Here is a 19,216-nt window from a genome sequence, read left to right on the forward strand (position 1 = left end):
GACACGGGGGGAGAGACACGGGGGGAGAGACACGGGGGGAGAGACACGGGGGAGAGACACGGGGGAGAGACACGGGGGGAGAGACACGGGGGAGAGACACGGGGGAGAGACACGGGGAGACACGGGGGGGAGACACGGGGAAGAGACACGGGGGGAGAGACACGGGGGGAGAGACACGGGGGGAGAGACACGGGGGGAGAGACACGGGGGAGAGACACGGGGGAGAGACACGGGGGAGAGACACGGGGAGACACGGGGGGGAGACACGGTGGAGAGACACGGGGGGAGAGACACGGGGGGAGAGACACGGGGGGAGAGACACGGGGGGAGAGACACGGGGTGGGAGACACGGGGAGAGAGACACGGGGAGAGAGACACGGGGGGAGAGACACGGGGAGAGAGACACGGGGGGAGACACGGGGGGGGGAGACACGGGGGGAGAGACACGGGGAGAGACGGGGGGGAGAGACACGGGGGGACACGGGGGGAGAGACACGGGTGGGGGAGACACGGGGGAGAGAGACACGGGGTGGGTGAGACACGGGGTGGGTGAGACACGGGGTGGGTGAGACACAGGGGAGAGAGACACGGGGTGGGTGAGACACGGGGAGAGAGACACGGGGAGAGAGACACGGGGAGAGACACGGGGGGAGAGACACGGGGTGGGTGAGACACGGGGTGGGTGAGACACGGGGTGAGTGAGACACGGGGTGGGTGAGACACGGGGGAGAGAGACACGGGGTGGGTGAGACACGGGGTGGGTGAGACACGGGGTGGGTGAGACACGGGGTGGGTGAGACACGGGGTGGGTGAGACACGGGGGGAGACACAGGGTGGGTGAGACACGGGTGGGTGAGACACGGGGTGGGTGAGACACGGGGTGGGAGAGACATGGGTGGGGGAGCGACACGGGGGGAGAGACACGGGGGTGGAGACACGGGGGAGAGACACGGGGGGGGGAGAGACACGGGGAGAGACACGGGGTGGGTGAGACACGGGGTGGGTGAGACACGGGGTGGGTGAGACACGGGGTGGGTGAGACACGGGGGGGGTGAGACACGGGGGAGAGAGACACGGGGTGGGTGAGACACAGGGTGGGTGAGACACACGGGGTGGGTGAGACACGACAATGGAGGGGTTATTTATTGGCGAGTCTGTCAGCGTCTTTAGCCCGGTGCGCGTCAACCACGCGGACTGCTACCACTGATGATGATGATGCTGATCATAATGATGGTTGCTGCTGATGATGGTTGCTGCTGATGATGCTACTGCTACCACTGATGATACTGATCATGATGATGGTTGCTGCTGATGATGCTACTGCTGCTACTGATGATGCTGCTGCTACTGATGCTGCTACTGATGACGATGCTGCTACTGATGATGCTGCTACTGCTGATGATGCTGCTACTATTACTCCTGAAGATGATGATGTTGCTGCTGCTGATGATGATGATGCTGCTACTGATGATGCTACTGCTACTAATGATGCTGCTACTGCTGATGATGCTGCTGATGCTGCTAGTACTGCTGATGATGCTGCTACTGCTGATGATGCTGCTAATGCTGCTACTGCTGATGATGCTGCTACCGATGATGCTGCTGCTACTGATGACGATGCTGCTACTAATGATGCTGCTGCTGCTACTGATGATGCTGCTGCTGCTACTGATGATGATGCTGCTGCTACTGATGATGCTGCTTACTGATGATGCTGCTGCTACTGATGATGCTGCTACTGCTGATGCTGCTGCTACTGATGATGCTGCTACTGATGATGCTGCTGCTACTGATGATGCTGCTTACTGATGATGCTGCTGCTACTACTGATGATGCTACTGATGATGCTGCTACTACTGATGACGATGCTGCTACTGATGATGCTGCTGCTGCTACTGATGATGCTGCTACTGATGATGATGCTGCTACTGATGATGATGCTGCTGATGATGATGCTGCTACTGATGATGATGCTGCTACTGATGATGCCGCTACTGATGATGCTGCTACTACTGATGACGATGCTGCTACTGATGATGCTGCTACTGATGATGATGCTGCTACTGATGATGATGCTGCTGATGATGATGCTGCTACTGATGATGATGCTGCTACTGATGATGCCGCTACTGATGATGCTGCTACTACTGATGACGATGCTGCTACTGATGATGCTGCTACTGATGATGCTGCTACTGATGATGATGCTGCTACTGATGATGCTGCTACTGATGATGCTGCTGCTGCTACTGATGATGATGCTGCTACTGATGATGATGCTGCTACTGATGATGATGCTACTGATGATGCTGCTGCTACTGATGATGATGCAGCTACTGATGACGATGCAGCTACTGATGACGATGCTGCTACTGATGATGCTGCTACTACTGATGATGCTGCTGCTACTGATGATGATGCAGCTACTGATGATGATGCTGCTACTGATGATGATGCTGCTACTGATGATGATGCTACTGATGATGCTGCTACTACTGATGACGATGCCGCTACTGATGATGCTGCTGCTACTGATGATGATGCTGCTACTGCTGATGATGCTGCTACTGCTGATGATGATGCTGCTGCTACTGATGATGATGCTGCTACTGATGATGCCGCTACTACTGATGATGCTGCTGCTACTAATGATGATGCTGCTACTACTGATGATGCTGCTGCTACTGATGATGCTGCTACTACTGATGATGATGCTGCTACTACTGATGATGATGCTGCTACTGATGATGCTGCTACTACTAATGATGATGCTGCTACTGCTGATGATGCTGCTGCTGCTGCTACTGATGCTGCTACTACTGCTGATGATGATGCTGCTACTGATGACGATGCTGCTACTGATGATGCTGCTGCTACTGATGATGCTGCTGCTGCTACTGATGATGATGCTGCTACTGATGATGATGCTGCTGCTGATGATGCCACTGCTGACGATGCTGCTGACGAGGTGAGTCACCGTGGCGAGGATGTCCATCCTCTTCAGCATCCTCTTCATCTGCCGCTCCTCCTCATCCGTGAAGGTCATCATCAGCGGCTCCACGCGGCCCGTCTGCAGAGACACGCAGACAAAGGTCCCCCGTGTAGCCTCGCACACGCTGCTGGGGCAAGCACTGTTCGTGGCCCAGTCGCTCACTCACCCAGCCACTCACCCAGTCACTCGCCCACCCAGCCACTCACCCAGTCACTCGCCCACCCAGCCACTCACTCAGTCACTCGCCCACCTACCCAGCCACTCACCCACCCAGCCACTCGCCCACCCAGCCACTCACCCAGTCACTCACCCACCCAGCCACTCACCCAGCCACCCGCCCACCCACTCGCCCACCCAGCCACTCACTCACCAGCCACTCACTCACCCAGCCACTCACTCACCCACCCAGCCACTCGCCCACCCAGCCACTCGCCCACCCAGCCACTCGCCCACCCAGCCACTCGCCCAGGCAGCCACTCGCCCACCCAGCCGCTCGCCCACCCAGCCACTCGCCCACCCAGCCACTCACCCACCCAGCCACTCACCTCACTCACCCAGCCACTCACCCACCCAGCCACTCACCCAGCCAGCCACTCACCCAGCCACTCACCCAGCCACTCACCCAGCCACTCACCCACCCAGCCACTCACCCACCCAGCCACTCACCCACCCAGCCACTCACCCACCCAGTCACTCGCCCACCCAATCACTCGCCCACCCAGCCACTCACCCACCCAGCCACTCACCTCACTCACCCAGCCACTCACCCACCCAGCCACTCACCCAGCCAGCCACTCACCCAGCCACTCACCCAGCCACTCACCCACCCAGCCACTCACCCACCCAGCCACTCACCCACCCAGCCACTCACCCACCCAGTCACTCGCCCACCCAATCACTCGCCCACCCAGCCACTCACCCACCCAGCCACTCACCCACCCAGCCACTCACCCACCCAGCCACTCACCCACCCAGCCACTCACCCACCCAGCCACTCATCCACCCAGCCACTCACCCACCCAACCACTCGCCCACCCAGCCGCTCACTCACCCATCCAGCCACTCACCCAGCCACTCGCTCACCCAGCCAATCACTCACCCAGCCACTCACCCAACCAGCCACTCACCTCACCCAGCCACTCACCTCACCCAGCCACTCACTCACCCAGCCACTCGCCCACCCAGCCACTCACCTCACCCACCCAGACGCCCACTCACCCATCCAGCCACTCACCCAGCCACTCGCTCACCCAGCCAATCACTCACCCAGCCACTCACCCACCCATTCGCTCACCCAGCCACTCGCCCACCCAGCCACTCACCTCACCCACCCAGCCACTCACCTCACCCACCCAGCCACTCACCTCACCCACCCAGCCACTCGCCCACCCAGCCGCTCACCTCACTCACCCAGCCATTCACCCAGCCGCTCACCTCACCCACCCACAAACTCACCCATACGCTCGCACAGACAAAGGTCCCCCGTGTAGCCTCACATGGCCTGCTGGGGCAAGTGCTGCTAGCAGCAGCAGCAGCAGTGTCTAGGAAGGCCGGCACACCGCACCAGGTACTCATTTAAGGCCGAGTTGACCTAGCGGGAGACGCATCATCATGGCCGTGCCCTATCCACTGCTGGATGGAGATCACTGCAGTGGTGATGGTGATGGTGGTGATGGTGTCTATCCACTGCTGGATGGAGATCACTGCAGTGGTGATGGTGATGGTGGTGATGGTGTCTATCCACTGCTGGATGGAGATCACTGCAGTGGTGATGGTGATGGTGGTGATGGTGTCTATCCACTGCTGGATGGGATCACTGCGGCGGTGATGGTGATGATGGTGGTGATGGTGGTGATGGTGGTGATGGTGGCGATGGTGATGGTGGTGTCTCTCTGTGTCTCAGTGCCATCGCCATCATCACCTTGCCCTATCCACTGCTGGATGGTGATGGCGGTGATAGTGGTGATGGTGGTGGTGTCTCTCTCTGTCTCAGTGCCATCGCCGTGCCCTATCCACTGCTGGATGGTGATGGCGGTGATGGTGGTGATGGCGGTGATGGTGGTGGTGGTGGTGTCTCTCTCTGTGTCTCAGTGCCATCGCCATGCCCTATCCACTGCTGGATGGTGATGGTGGTGATGGTGGTGATGGTGGTGGTGGTGATGGTGGTGATGGTGGTGATGATGGTGGTGTCTCTCTCTCTAATCCGCGTGCTCCTCTGTCACTCCGTCAGGATATCGCCCGTAGCAAGGGCCCATCATCACCACGTGGCAGGGTGGCTAAACGGGGGTACCAGTTTGCGAGCCTCACCTGCCGGTTGGGGACGACCATGAGCTTGGAGATGCGGGTGTGGGAGTCGATCAGACGGCTCCACTCCAGCAGGTCCACCGCTCTGCACGCACACGTGGGTAGGTGGGCGGGTGAGTCGGTGGGTGGGTGGGTAGGTGGGTGAGTCGGTGGGTGGGTGGGTAGGTGGGCGGGTGAGTCGGTGGGTGGGTGGGTAGGTGGGTAGGTGAGTCGGTGGGTGGGTGGGCGGGTGAGTCGGTGGGTGGGTGGGCGGGTGAGTCGGTGGGTGGGTGGGCGGGTGGGTGAGTCGGTGGGTGGGTGGGTAGGTGGGTGAGTCGGTGGGTGGGTGGGTAGGTGGGTGAGTCGGTGGGTGGGTGGGTAGGTGGGTGAGTCGGTGGGTGGGTGGGTAGGTGGGTAGGTGAGTCGGTGGGTGGGTGGGCGGGTGAGTCGGTGGGTGGGTGGGCGGGTGAGTCGGTGGGTGGGTGGGTAGGTGGGTTGGTAGGTGAGTGGGTGGGTAGGTGGGTGGGTAGGTGAGTCGGTGGGTGGGTAGGTGGGTAGGTGGGTGGGTAGGTGGGTAGGTGAGTCGGTGGGTGGGTAGGTGGGTAGGTGGGTAGGTGGGTGGGTATGTGGGTAGGTAGGTGGGCAGGTGAGTCGGTGGGTGGGCAGGTGAGTCGGTGGGTAGGTAGGTGGGTGGGAGGGTGGGTAGGTGGGTGGGTGGATGAGAGGGTGGGTAGGTAGGTGAGTCGGTGGGTGGGTGGGTAGTGGAGTCGGCGTGTGGGTGGGTGAGTCGGTGGGTAGGTAGGTGGGTGGGTGGGATGTGGGTAGGTGGGTGGGTAGCTGGGTGGGTGGGTAGGTGATTCGGTGGGTGGGTGGGTAGCTGGGTGGGTAGCTGGCTGGGTGGGTAGCTGGCTGGGTGGGTAGCTGGCTGGGTAGCTGGCTGGGTGGGTGGCTGGCTGGGTGGGTAGGTGAGTCAGTGGGTAGCTGGGTGGGTAGGTGAGTCAGTGGGTGGGTGGGTAGCTGGGTAGGTGGGTAGCTGGATAGGTGAGTCAGTGGGTAGCTAGCTGGGTGGGTAGGTGAGTCAGTGGGTAGCTGGCTGGGTGGGTAGCTGGGTGGGTAGCTGGCTGGGTAGGTGAGTCAGTGGGTAGGTGAGTCAGTGGGTAGGTGAGTCAGTGGGTAGCTGGCTGGGTGAGCCCACAGGGAGGATTAGAAAGGGAGAACAGAGAGTGGTGACGCTGGACACTGCACTGGGCCCCTCTGCCCGCTCCGACTGCCTCCGTGTGCGTGGGGGCGTGGGGGACGGCGGTGGCTTTCAGTTTCAGTTTCATCGCTTTGGGGTAGGCCTGTGAGGCAGTCGGCTCTTGAATCGGGTGCAACCGCATAACAAACACAAAACTAAAACATGAACAAGAAAAACATCTTAAAGCGTCTCCCCCTCTCTCTCCCCCTCTCTCTCTCTCTCTCCGTTCATAGTTGTTCCATCTTATTTACCGGGTATTCACTTTTGATTCGAAGCTTTCGTGACTGCAGGGATTCACGTTCTTGGTTCTTTGGGTAAAGTCACCGCCGCGTTAGAAGGGAGACAATGAAATAATAAAAATATAAAACAATATAATTAATATTCTTGGTTCTTTCGGTAAAGTCACCACCACGTAGAAGGGAAACAATAAAATAATAAAACAATAAAATTATTGTTAAAACAATGAAATTATTATTCCTGGTTCTTTCGGTAAGGTCACCACCACGTAGAAGGGAAACAATAAAATTATAAAAATATAAAACAATAAAATTATTATTCTTGGTTCTATCGGTAAAGTCACCACGTAGAAGGGAAACAATAAAATAATAAAAATATAAAACAATAAAATTAATATTCTTGGTTCTTTGGGTAAAGTCACCACCACGTAGAAGGGAAACAATAAAATAATAAAAATATAAAACAATAAAATTCATAATCTTGGTTCTTTCGGTAAAGTCACTACGTAGAAGGGAAACAATAAAATAATAAAAATATATAAAATAATACAATAAAATTCTCACGACGTTTCGACTGCAACACCAGCAATCATCATCAGGTGTGAAAACCAGAGCAACTACTAAATTTTCTTGCTGTGGTTTTCACACCTGATGATGATTGCTGCTTTGTGTTGCAGTAGAAACGTCGTGAGAATTTTATTGTTTTATATTTTTATTATTTTATTGTTTTATATTTTTATTATTTTATTGTTTCCCTTTTACGTGGTGACTTTACCGAAAGAACCAAGATTATGAATTTTATTGTTTTATATTTTTATTATTTTATTGTTTCCCTTTTACGTGGTGACTTTACCGAAAGAACCAAGAATAATAATTTATTGTTTTACAATAATTTTATTGTTTTATATTTTTATTATTTTATTGTTTCCCTTCTAACGTGGTGGCTTTACCGATAGAACCAAGAATAATAATTGTATTGTTTTATATTTTTATTATTTTATTGTTTCCCTTCTACGTGGTGACTTTACCGAAAGAACCAACAATACCGGGTATTATTAGTCTATTTTACCGAGTTAATTGCATCCTCAGCTATTGAAATAGGTTTTACCCTTTTAACTGGCACAAAAACTGACACCTTTATTCAAGGCATCATGTTTGCAATGACCACAACACAAGCAGTCAAAATGCAAACAAAAAAAAGACAACTCTGATAATAATATTGATATTGATATTGGCACTGTCCAGTTAAAAGGGTAAAACCTATTCCTATATCTTGTTGCTGGCAAAGGAGGTCTCATAATGTAAATGGCTCACCCCAAGCACCTCAATAACTCTGATGGTGCGTTGTTTTTAAAGTTGTACGCCTTTTGGCGTCTTCTGGTCCAACACCAGTGGAGAGACTAAAGGGCTCTAAGAAAATCCGTCTCGGGTGTGGACCAATCAAATTCAAGGACAGTGCCAATATCAATATTATTATTATCATCAGAGTTGTCTCTTTTTCGTGTGCATTTTGACTGCTTGTGTTGTGGTTATTGCAGACACGACGCCTTGAATAAAGGTGTCAGTTTTGGTGTGCCAGTTAAAAGGGTAAAAACCTATTCCTCTATCTTGTCACTGGCAAACGGAGGTCTCATAATGTAAATGGCTCACCCCAAGCACCTCAATAACTCTGATGGTGCGCTGCTGTTTTTAAAGTTGTACGCCTTTTGGCGTGTTCTGGTCCAACACCAGTGGAGAGACTAAAGGGCTCTAAGAAAATCCGTCTCGGGTGTGGACCAATCAAATTCAAGGACAGTGCCAATATCAATATTATTATCATCAGAGTTGTCTTTTTATTGTTTGCATTTTGACTGCTTGTGTTGTGGTTATTGCAGACATGATGCCTTGAATAAAGGTGTCAGTTTTGGTGCCAGTTAAAAGAGTAAAAACCTATTCCTATATCTTGTTACTGGCAAAACGGAGGTCTCATAATGTAAATAGCTCACCCCAAGCACCTCAATAACTCTGATGGTGCGCTGTTTTTAAAGTTGTACGCCTTTTGGCGTCTTCTGGTCCAACACCAGTGGAGAGACTAAAGGGCTCTAGGAAAATCCATCTCAGGTGTGGACCAATCAAATTCAAGGACAGTGCCAATTATCAATATTATTATTATCAGAGTTGTCTTTTTTTCGTGTGCATTTTGACTGCTTGTGTTGTGGTTATTGTAGAAAAGTTGATGCCTTGAATAAAGGTGTCAGTTTTTGTGTGCCAGTTGAAAGGGGTAAAACCTATTCCTATATCTTGTTACTGGCAAAGGAGGTCTCATAATGTAAATGGCTCACCCCAAGCACCTCAATAACTCTGATGGTGCGCTGTTTTTAAAGTTGTACTCCTTTTGGCGTCTTCTGGTCCAACACCAGTGGGAGAGACTAAAGGGCTCTAAGAAAATCCGTCTCGGGTGTGGACCAATCAAATTCAAGGACAGTGCCAATATTATTATTATCAGAGTTGTCTTTTTTGTTTGCATTTTGACTGCTTGTGTTGTGGTTATTGCAGACATGATGCCTTGAATAAAGGTGTCAGTTTTTGTGCCAGTTAAAAGGGGTAAAACCTATTCCTATATCTTGTTACTGGCAAAACGGAGGTCTCATAATGTAAATGGCTCACCCCAAGCACCTCAATAACTCTGATGGTGCGCTGTTTTTAAAGTTGTACGCCTTTTGGCGTCTTCTGGTCCAACACCAGTGGAGAGACTAAAGGGCTCTAAGAAAATCCATCTCGGGTGTGGACCAATCAAATTCAAGGACATTGCCAATATCATTATTATTATCAGAGTTGTCTTTTTTTCGTGTGCATTTTGACTGCTTGTGATGTGGTTATTGCAGACACGATGCCTTGAATAAAGGTGTCAGTTTTTGTGTGCCAGTTAAAAGGTGGTAAAAACCTATTCCTCTATCTTGTCACTGGCGAAACGGAGGTCTCACAATAATCGTCCTCAGCGTTAAGCACCTCAATAACTCTGATAGTGCGCTGTTTTTAAAGTTGTACGCCTTTTGGCGTCTTCTGGTCCAACACCAGTGGAGAGACTAAAGGGCTCTAAGAAAATCCGTCTCGGGTGTGGACCAATCAAATTCAAGGACAGTGCCAATATCAATAATATTATTATCATCAGAGTTGTCTTTTTTCGTGTGCATTTTGACTGCTTGTGTTGTGGTTATTGCAGACACGACGCCTTGAATAAAGGTGTCAGTTTTTTTTGTGTGCCAGTTAAAAGGTGGTAAAAACCTATCCCCTCTATCTTGTCACTGGCGAAACGGAGGTCTCACAATAATCGTCCTCAGCGTTAAGCAGTGTGGATATTCTAGGCTTCATCATCTGAACCTTGTGCAACAATCATTCGTCGCCGCTTTTTTTTTGCCACAGCGCGTCTGCTGTACCTGCAGTGTAACACTTCTCCCCCATCTCGCACCATTCATCATAAAGTTGTTGTTTTATTTTGGGTGGGGGTGGGGGGTGTGGTGAGATCGTGTCATTTATAAATGTGTCGTAACCCCTCCACCACCCACCCACCCACCCCGACACGGCCAAACAGTAAAAATATATATAATGCGTCACGTTTACAAAGGACAAAGTAGTTTGCTGCTTTAGCCCACACGCCGGTGTTGTTGTTGTTGTTGTTTGTTTGTTGTTGAAGAGTGAATCAACATCGTTTACAGTTTGAGTTTAGTAGTGCGACGTTTCGCTGGGTAACTACACATCAACCAGCAGCATCATCATCATCGTCATCATCATCATCGTCGTCATCATCATCGGGAAATTCGCCAGAATGTTCAAGCCCTCTCCGACTTATTAAACCGCCCTAAACCCCGGGGGCGTCCCTTCTCCCACTTCGGTAAAATCAAAAAAATAAAAAAATCCTTGCTCTGGTTGTCACACCTGACGATGATGATGATGATGATTGCTGGTGTTGCAGTCGAAACGTGGCGATTTGTTCATTTAAAAAATGTTTTGTCAATAGTTTTATTTATTTGATATTATTTATTTATTATTATTATTTCGCCCACCCCCCCGAACCGACCTGACCTCGGCTAAAGATCTAAAGAGCGCGGACCTCCCTGCCGCTAGCGAAAACTTTCGAACCCAGAAGCTTCAAGTGACTCTACGCGCAAGCGGGAAAAATAATCCGGCGGGAACAGCGGCAGAAACTTCGGGAAAAAGCAGCGTACACACCGCCAACGCTGTGTGCAAACAAACAATCCCGGTGGGATGCAAAGTCAAACAACCACAACAACCACAACAACCACAACAACCACAACAACAACCACAACAACCACAACAACAACCACAACAACCACAACAACAACCACAACAACAACCACAACAACAACCACAACAACCACAACAACCACAACAACAACCACAACAACAACCACAACAACAACCACAACAACAACCACAACAACAACAACAACCACAACAACCACAACAACAACAACCACAACAACCACAACAACCACAACAACCACAACAACCACAACAACAACCACAACAACCACAACAACAACCACAACAACCACAACAACCACAACAACAACCACAACAACCACAACAACAACCACAACAACCACAACAACAACCACCGGGGTTTAGGGCGGTGGGATGCAAAGTCAAACAACAACAACCACAACAACCACCACAACAACAACCACCACGAGACAACAACAACAACCACCACCACAACAACCACAACAACCACAACAACAACCACAACAACCACAACAACCACAACAACAACCACAACAACAACCACCGGGGTTTAGGGCGGTGGGATGCAAAGTCAAACAACAACAACAACCACAACCACAACAACCACAACAACCACAACAACAACCACAACAACAACCACAACAACAACCACAACCACCACAACAACCACCACGAAACAACAACAACCACCACCACAACAACCACAACAACCACAACAACCACAACCACAACAACCACAACCACAACAACAAAAACAACAACAACCACAACAACAACCACAACAACCACAACAACCACAACACCCACAACAACAACCAAAACAACAACCACCGGGGTTTAGGGCGGTGGGATGCAAAGTCAAACAACAACAACAACCACAACAACCACAACAACCACCACAACAACAACAACAACCACAACAACCACAACAACAACCACCACCACGAGACAACCACGATTCAGGCCGTCAGTCCAACTCCGTACCACAACAAAACCTTCATCGCCAAAACCGAAAAAAAGTTTTTTTTCGAAATCACCAAAACATGAACACCAAAAACCCAGCAGCCCTGCCCTGGCTGCACGAGTCACTCCGCATCAGCAGGAGCATCGGTCGGAGTTTCACTTGTCTCAATGCAGCCTTAGAGATCACAAGGGGGTCGGTGGTGGTGGGGTTGGTGGTGGTGGTGGTGGTGGGGTTGGTGGTGGTGGTGGTGGTGGGGTTGGTGGTGGTGGGGGTGGTGGTGGTGGTGGTGATGGTGGTGGTGGTGGTGGGGTTGGTGGTGGTGGGGTTGGTGGTGGTGGTGGTGGTGGGGTTGGTGGTGGTGGTGGTGGTGGGGGTGAGAGGGTGGGGGGGTGGTGGTGGTGTGGTTGGTGGGGGGGTGGTGGTGGGGTGTGGTGGTGGGATTGGTGGGGGGGGTGGTGGTGGGGGTGAGAGAGGTGGTGGTGTGGTTGGTGGGGGGGTGGTGTTGGTGGGGGAGAGAGGGATGGAGGGGGTGGTGGTGTGGTTGGTGTGGTGGTGGGGTGTTGGTGGGGGTGGTGGTGATGTTGGTGGGGGGGTGGTGGTGGTGGTGTTGGTGGGGGGGTGGTGGTGGGGGGGTGGTGGTGGTGGTGTTGGTGGGGGAGTGGTGGTGGTGTGGTTGGTGGGGTGGGGGTGTGGTGGTGTGGTGTTGGTGTGGTTGGTGGTTGGTGGTGGTGTTGGTGGTGGAGTTGGTGTTGGTGGTGTTGGTGGTGTTGGTGGTGGTGTTGGTGTGGTGGTGGTGTTGGTGGTGGTGTTGGTGTGGTGGTGGTGTTGGTGGTGGTGTTGGTGTGGTGGTGGTGTTGGTGGTGTTGGTGGTGGAGTTGGTGTTGGTGGTGTTGGTGGTGTTGGTGGTGGTGTTGGTGTGGTGGTGGTGTTGGTGGTGGTGTTGGTGTGGTGGTGGTGTTGGTGGTGGTGTTGGTGTGGTGGTGGTGTTGGTGGTGTTGGTGGTGGAGTTGGTGTTGGTGGTGTTGGTGGTGTTGGTGGTGGTGTTGGTGTGGTGGTGGTGTTGGTGGTGTTGGTGGTGTTGGTGTGGTTGGTGGTTGGTGGTGTTGGTGGTGTTGGTGGTGTTGGTGGTGTTGGTGGTGTTGGTGGTGGAGTTGGTGGTGTTGGTGTTGGTGGTGTTGGTGGTGTTGGTGGTGTTGGTGGTGTTGGTGGTGTTGGTGGTGTTGGTGGTGTTGGTGTGGTTGGTGTTGGTGGTGTTGGTGGTGTTGGTGGTGGTGGTGTTGGTGGTGTTGGTGGTGTTGGTGGTGTTGGTGTGGTGGTGTTGGTGGTGTTGGTGGTGTTGGTGGTGGTGGTGTTGGTGGTGTTGGTGGTGTTGGTGGTGTTGGTGTGGTGGTGGTGTTGGTGGTGTTGGTGTTGGTGGTGTTGGTGGTGTTGGTGGTGTTGGTGGTGTTGGTGGTGTTGGTGGTGTTGGTGTGGTTGGTGTTGGTGGTGTTGGTGGTGTTGGTGGTGGTGGTGTTGGTGGTGTTGGTGGTGTTGGTGGTGGTGTTGGTGGTGTTGGTGGTGTTGGTGGTGTTGGTGGTGTTGGTGGTGGTGGTGGTGTTGGTGGTGTTGGTGGTGTTGGTGTGGTTGGTGTTGGTGGTGTTGGTGGTGTTGGTGGTGTTGGTGGTGTTGGTGTGGTTGGTGTTGGTGGTGTTGGTGGTGTTGGTGGTGGTGGTGTTGGTGGTGTTGGTGGTGTTGGTGGTGGTGTTGGTGGTGTTGGTGGTGTTGGTGGTGTTGGTGGTGTTGGTGGTGGTGGTGGTGTTGGTGGTGTTGGTGGTGTTGGTGTGGTTGGTGTTGGTGGTGTTGGTGGTGTTGGTGGTGGTGTTGGTGTCTCACCCCGAGCGGTCACGGTCCATGACGGTGAACCACTCCCCGCACTCGTCCCGCGTGGCGATGCCCAGCCGTGCCAGACTCTCCTGCAGGTACACAGAGTGGTGGTGGTGGTGAGTGTGGTGAGTGTGGTGGTGGTGATGGTGAGTGTGGTGAGTGTGGTGAGTGTGGTGGTGATGGTGGTGAGTGTGGTGGTGGTGATGTTGATGGTGAGTGTGGTGAGTGTGGTGAGTGTGGTGGTGATGGTGGTGAGTGTGGTGGTGGTGGTGGTGGTGAGTGTGGTGGTGGTGGTGATTGTGGTGATGGTGGTGCGGTGGGTGCGGTGAGATAGTGCGGTGCTACTACTACTGATAATACTATTACTGCTACTACTACTGATATTACTGCTACTACTACTGATATTACTGCTACTACTACTACTGATATTACTGCTACTACTACTACTGATATTACTGCTACTACTACTACTGATATTACTGCTACTACTACTGATATTACTGCTACTACTACTACTGATATTACTGCTGCTACTGATATTACTGCTGCTACTACTACTGATATTACTGCTGCTACTACTACTGATATTACTGCTACTACTACTACTGATATTACTGCTGCTACTGATATTACTGCTACTACTACTGATATTACTGCTACTACTACTGATATTACTGCTGCTACTACTGATATTACTGCTACTACTAATACTGATATTACTGCTAATACTACTACTGATAATACTGCTACTACTAATACTGATATTACTGCTAATACTACTACTGATAATACTGCTACCACTAATACTGATATTACTGCTAATACTACTACTGATATTACTGCTACTACTAATACTGATATTACTGCAGCTACTACTACTGATATTACTGCTGCTACTACTACTGATATTACTGCTGCTACTGCTACTGATATTACTGCTACTACTACTGATATTACTGCTGCTACTACTACTGATATTACTGCTGCTACTACTACTGATATTACTGCTGCTACTACTACTGATATTACTGCTGCTACTGCTACTGATATTACTGCTACTACTACTGATAATACTGCTGCTACTACTACTGATACTACTGCTACTACTACTACTACTGATATTACTGCTGCTACTGATATTACTGCTACTACTATTGATATTACTGCTGCTACTACTACTGATATTACTGCTACTACTACTGATATTACTGCTGCTACTACTACTGATACTACTGCTACTACTACTGATATTACTGCTGCCACTACTACTGATATTACTGCTGCTACTACTACTGATATTACTGCTGCCACTACTACTGATATTACTGCTACTACTACTACTGATATTACTGCTGCTACTACTACTGATAATACTGCTGCTACTACTACTGATATTACTGCTGCTACTACTACTGATAGTACTGCTACTACTACTGATAATACTGCTGCTACTACTACTGATATTACTGCTGCTACTACTACTGATATTACCGCTGCTACTACTACTGATATTACTGCTGCTACTACTACTGATAATACTGCTAATACTACTACTGATATTATTGCTACTACTAATACTGATATTACTGCTGCTACTACTACTGATATTACTGCTGCTACTACTACTGATATTACCGCTGCTACTGCTACTGATATTACTGCTACTACTACTGATATTACTGCTGCTACTACTACTGATATTACCGCTGCAACTACTACTGATACTACTATTACTGCTACTAATACTGATACTACTATTACTGCTACTACTACTGATATTACTGCTACTACTACTGATAATACTGCTACTACTACTACTGATATTACTGCTACTACTACTACTGATATTACTGCTACTACTACTACTGATATTACTGCTACTACTACTACTGATATTACTGCTACTACTACTACTGATATTACTGCTACTACTACTACTGATATTACTGCTACTACTACTACTACTGATATTACTGCTGCTACTACTGATATTACTGCTGCTACTACTACTGATATTACTGCTGCTACTACTACTGACATTACTGCTACTACTACTACTGATATTACTGCTGCTACTGATATTACTGCTACTACTACTGATATTACTGCTACTACTACTGATATTACTGCTGCTACTACTGATATTACTGCTACTACTACTACTGATATTACTGCTACTACTACTACTGATATTACTGCTACTACTACTACTGATATTACTGCTACTACTACTACTGATATTACTGCTGCTACTGATATTACTGCTACTACTACTGATAATACTGCTGCTACTACTACTGATATTACTGCTGCCACTACTACTGATATTACTGCTGCTACTACTACTGATATTACTGCTACTACTACAATTGATATTACTGCTGCTACTACTACTGATATTACTGCTGCTACTGATATTACTGCTACTACTACTGATAATACTGCTGCTACTACTACTGATATTACTGCTGCTGCTACTACTACTGATATTACTGCTGCTACTACTACTGATATTACTGCTACTACTACTACTGATATTACTGCTACTACTACTGATATTACTGCTGCTACTACTACTGATAATACTGCTGCTACTACTACTGATATTACTGCTGCTACTACTACTGATATTACTGCTGCTACTACTACTGATATTACTGCTACTACTACTGATATTACTGCTGCTACTACTACTGATATTACTGCTGCTACTACTACTGATATTACTGCTGCTGCTACTACTACTGATATTACTGCTGCTACTGCTACTGATATTACTGCTACTACTACTGATATTACTGCTGCTACTACTACTGATAATACTGCTGCTACTACTACTGATATTACTGCTGCTACTACTACTGATATTACTGCTGCTACTACTACTGATATTACTGCTACTACTACTACTGATATTACTGCTGCTACTACTACTGATATTACTGCTGCTACTGATATTACTGCTACTACTACTGATAATACTGCTGCTACTACTACTGATATTACTGCTGCTGCTACTACTACTGATATTACTGCTGCTACTACTACTGATATTACTGCTACTACTACTACTACTGATATTACTGCTACTACTACTGATAATACTGCTGCTACTACTACTGATAATACTGCTGCTACTACTACTGATATTACTGCTGCTACTACTACTGATATTACTGCTACTACTACTACTGATATTACTGCTACTACTACTGATATTACTGCAGCTACTACTACTGATATTACTGCTGCTACTACTACTGATATTACTGCTGCTACTACTGATATTACTGCTGCTACTACTGATATTACTGCTGCTACTACTACTGATATTACTGCTGCTACTACTACTGATATTACTGCTACTACTACTACTGATATTACTGCTACTACTACTACTGATATTACTGCTGCTACTGATATTACTGCTACTACTACTGATATTACTGCTACTACTACTGATATTACTGCTGCTACTACTGATATTACTGCTACTACTACTGATATTACTGCTACTACTACTACTGATATTACTGCTACTACTACTACTGATATTACTGCTGCTACTGATATTACTGCTACTACTACTGATAATACTGCTGCTACTACTACTGATATTACTGCTGCCACTACTACTGATATTACTGCTGCTACTACTACTGATATTACTGCTACTACTACTACTGATATTACTGCTGCTACTACTACTGATATTACTGCTGCTACTGATATTACTGCTACTACTACTGATAATACTGCTGCTACTACTACTGATATTACTACTACTACTGATATTACTGCTACTACTACTGATATTACTGCTGCTACTACTACTGATAATACTGCTGCTACTACTACTGATATTACTGCTGCTACTACTACTGATATTACTGCTACTACTACTGATAATACTGCTGCTACTACTACTGATAATACTGCTGCTACTACTACTGATATTACTGCTGCTACTACTACTGATATTACTGCTGCTACTACTACTGATATTACTGCTGCTACTACTACTGATATTACTGCTACTACTACTACTGATATTACTGCTACTACTACTGATATTACTGCTGCTACTACTACTGATATTACTGCTGCTACTACTACTGATATTACTGCTGCTACTACTACTGATATTACTGCTGCTACTGCTACTGATATTACTGCTACTACTGCTACTGATATTACTGCTACTACTACTGATATTACTGCTGCTACTACTACTGATATTACCGCTGCTACTACTACTGATACTACTATTACTGCTACTAATACTGATACTACTATTACTGCTACTACTACTGATATTACTGCTACTACTACTGATAATACTGCTACTACTACTACTGATATTACTGCTACTACTACTACTGATATTACTGCTACTACTGATATTACTGCTACTACTACTGATAATACTGCTACTACTACTACTGATATTACTGCTACTACTACTACTGATATTACTACTACTACTACTACTGATATTACTGCTGCTACTACTGATATTACTGCTGCTACTACTACTGATATTACTGCTGCTACTACTACTGATATTACTGCTACTACTACTGCTGCTACTACTGATATTACTGCTACTACTAATACTGATATTACTGCTAATACTACTACTGATAATACTGCTACTACTAATACTGATATTACTGCTAATACTACTACTGATAATACTGCTACCACTAATACTGATATTACTGCTAATACTACTACTGATATTACTGCTACTACTAATACTGATATTACTGCAGCTACTACTACTGATATTACTGCTGCTACTACTACTGATATTACTGCTGCTACTGCTACTGATATTACTGCTACTACTACTGATATTACTGCTGCTACTACTACTGATATTACCGCTGCTACTACTACTGATACTACTATTACTGCTACTAATACTGATACTACTATTACTGCTACTACTACTGATATTACTGCTACTACTACTACTGATATTACTGCTACTATTACTACTGATATTACTGCTACTATTACTGATAATACTGCTACTACTACTACTGATATTACTGCTACTACTACTACTGATATTACTGCTGCTACTACTGATATTACTGCTGCTACTACTACTGATATTACTGCTGCTACTACTACTGATATTACTGCTACTACTACTACTGATATTACTGCTGCTACTGATATTACTGCTACTACTACTGATATTACTGCTGCTACTACTGATATTACTGCTACTACTAATACTGATATTACTGCTAATACTACTACTGATAATACTGCTACTACTACTACTGATATTACTGCTACTACTACTACTGATATTACTGCTACTACTACTACTGATATTACTGCTACTACTACTACTGATATTACTGCTACTACTACTACTG

At 48.1% G+C, this 19,216-nt stretch overlaps 1 protein-coding gene across 7 annotated transcripts in view; it reads right to left on the reverse strand.

Annotated features, from left to right (window-relative positions):
- LOC142922591 (proline dehydrogenase 1, mitochondrial-like) overlaps nt 1-19,216 on the reverse strand; it is a 91,805-nt gene that overhangs the window by 25,820 nt on the left and 46,769 nt on the right. For 4 of the 7 annotated variants that reach the window (XM_076063402.1, XM_076063399.1, XM_076063398.1 and 1 more), the window contains 4 exons: nt 13,830-13,909; nt 6,764-6,820; nt 5,300-5,381; nt 2,978-3,070 (listed from right to left, as the gene is read on the reverse strand). In XM_076063402.1, coding sequence (XP_075919517.1) covers nt 2,978-3,070; nt 5,300-5,381; nt 6,764-6,820; nt 13,830-13,909 — 312 coding nt within the window. The remainder of the gene's footprint in view (nt 1-2,977; nt 3,071-5,299; nt 5,382-6,763; nt 6,821-13,829; nt 13,910-19,216) is intronic. The other 3 variants (XM_076063404.1, XM_076063403.1, XM_076063401.1) reach the window with 1 other exon arrangement.

This window comes from Petromyzon marinus, unplaced genomic scaffold (assembly GCF_048934315.1).
Source record: "Petromyzon marinus isolate PM22_M1 ecotype Great Lakes invasive population unplaced genomic scaffold, UKy_Petmar_22M1.pri1.0 PM_Scaffold_112, whole genome shotgun sequence".
Taxonomy (NCBI): domain Eukaryota; kingdom Metazoa; phylum Chordata; class Hyperoartia; order Petromyzontiformes; family Petromyzontidae; genus Petromyzon; species Petromyzon marinus.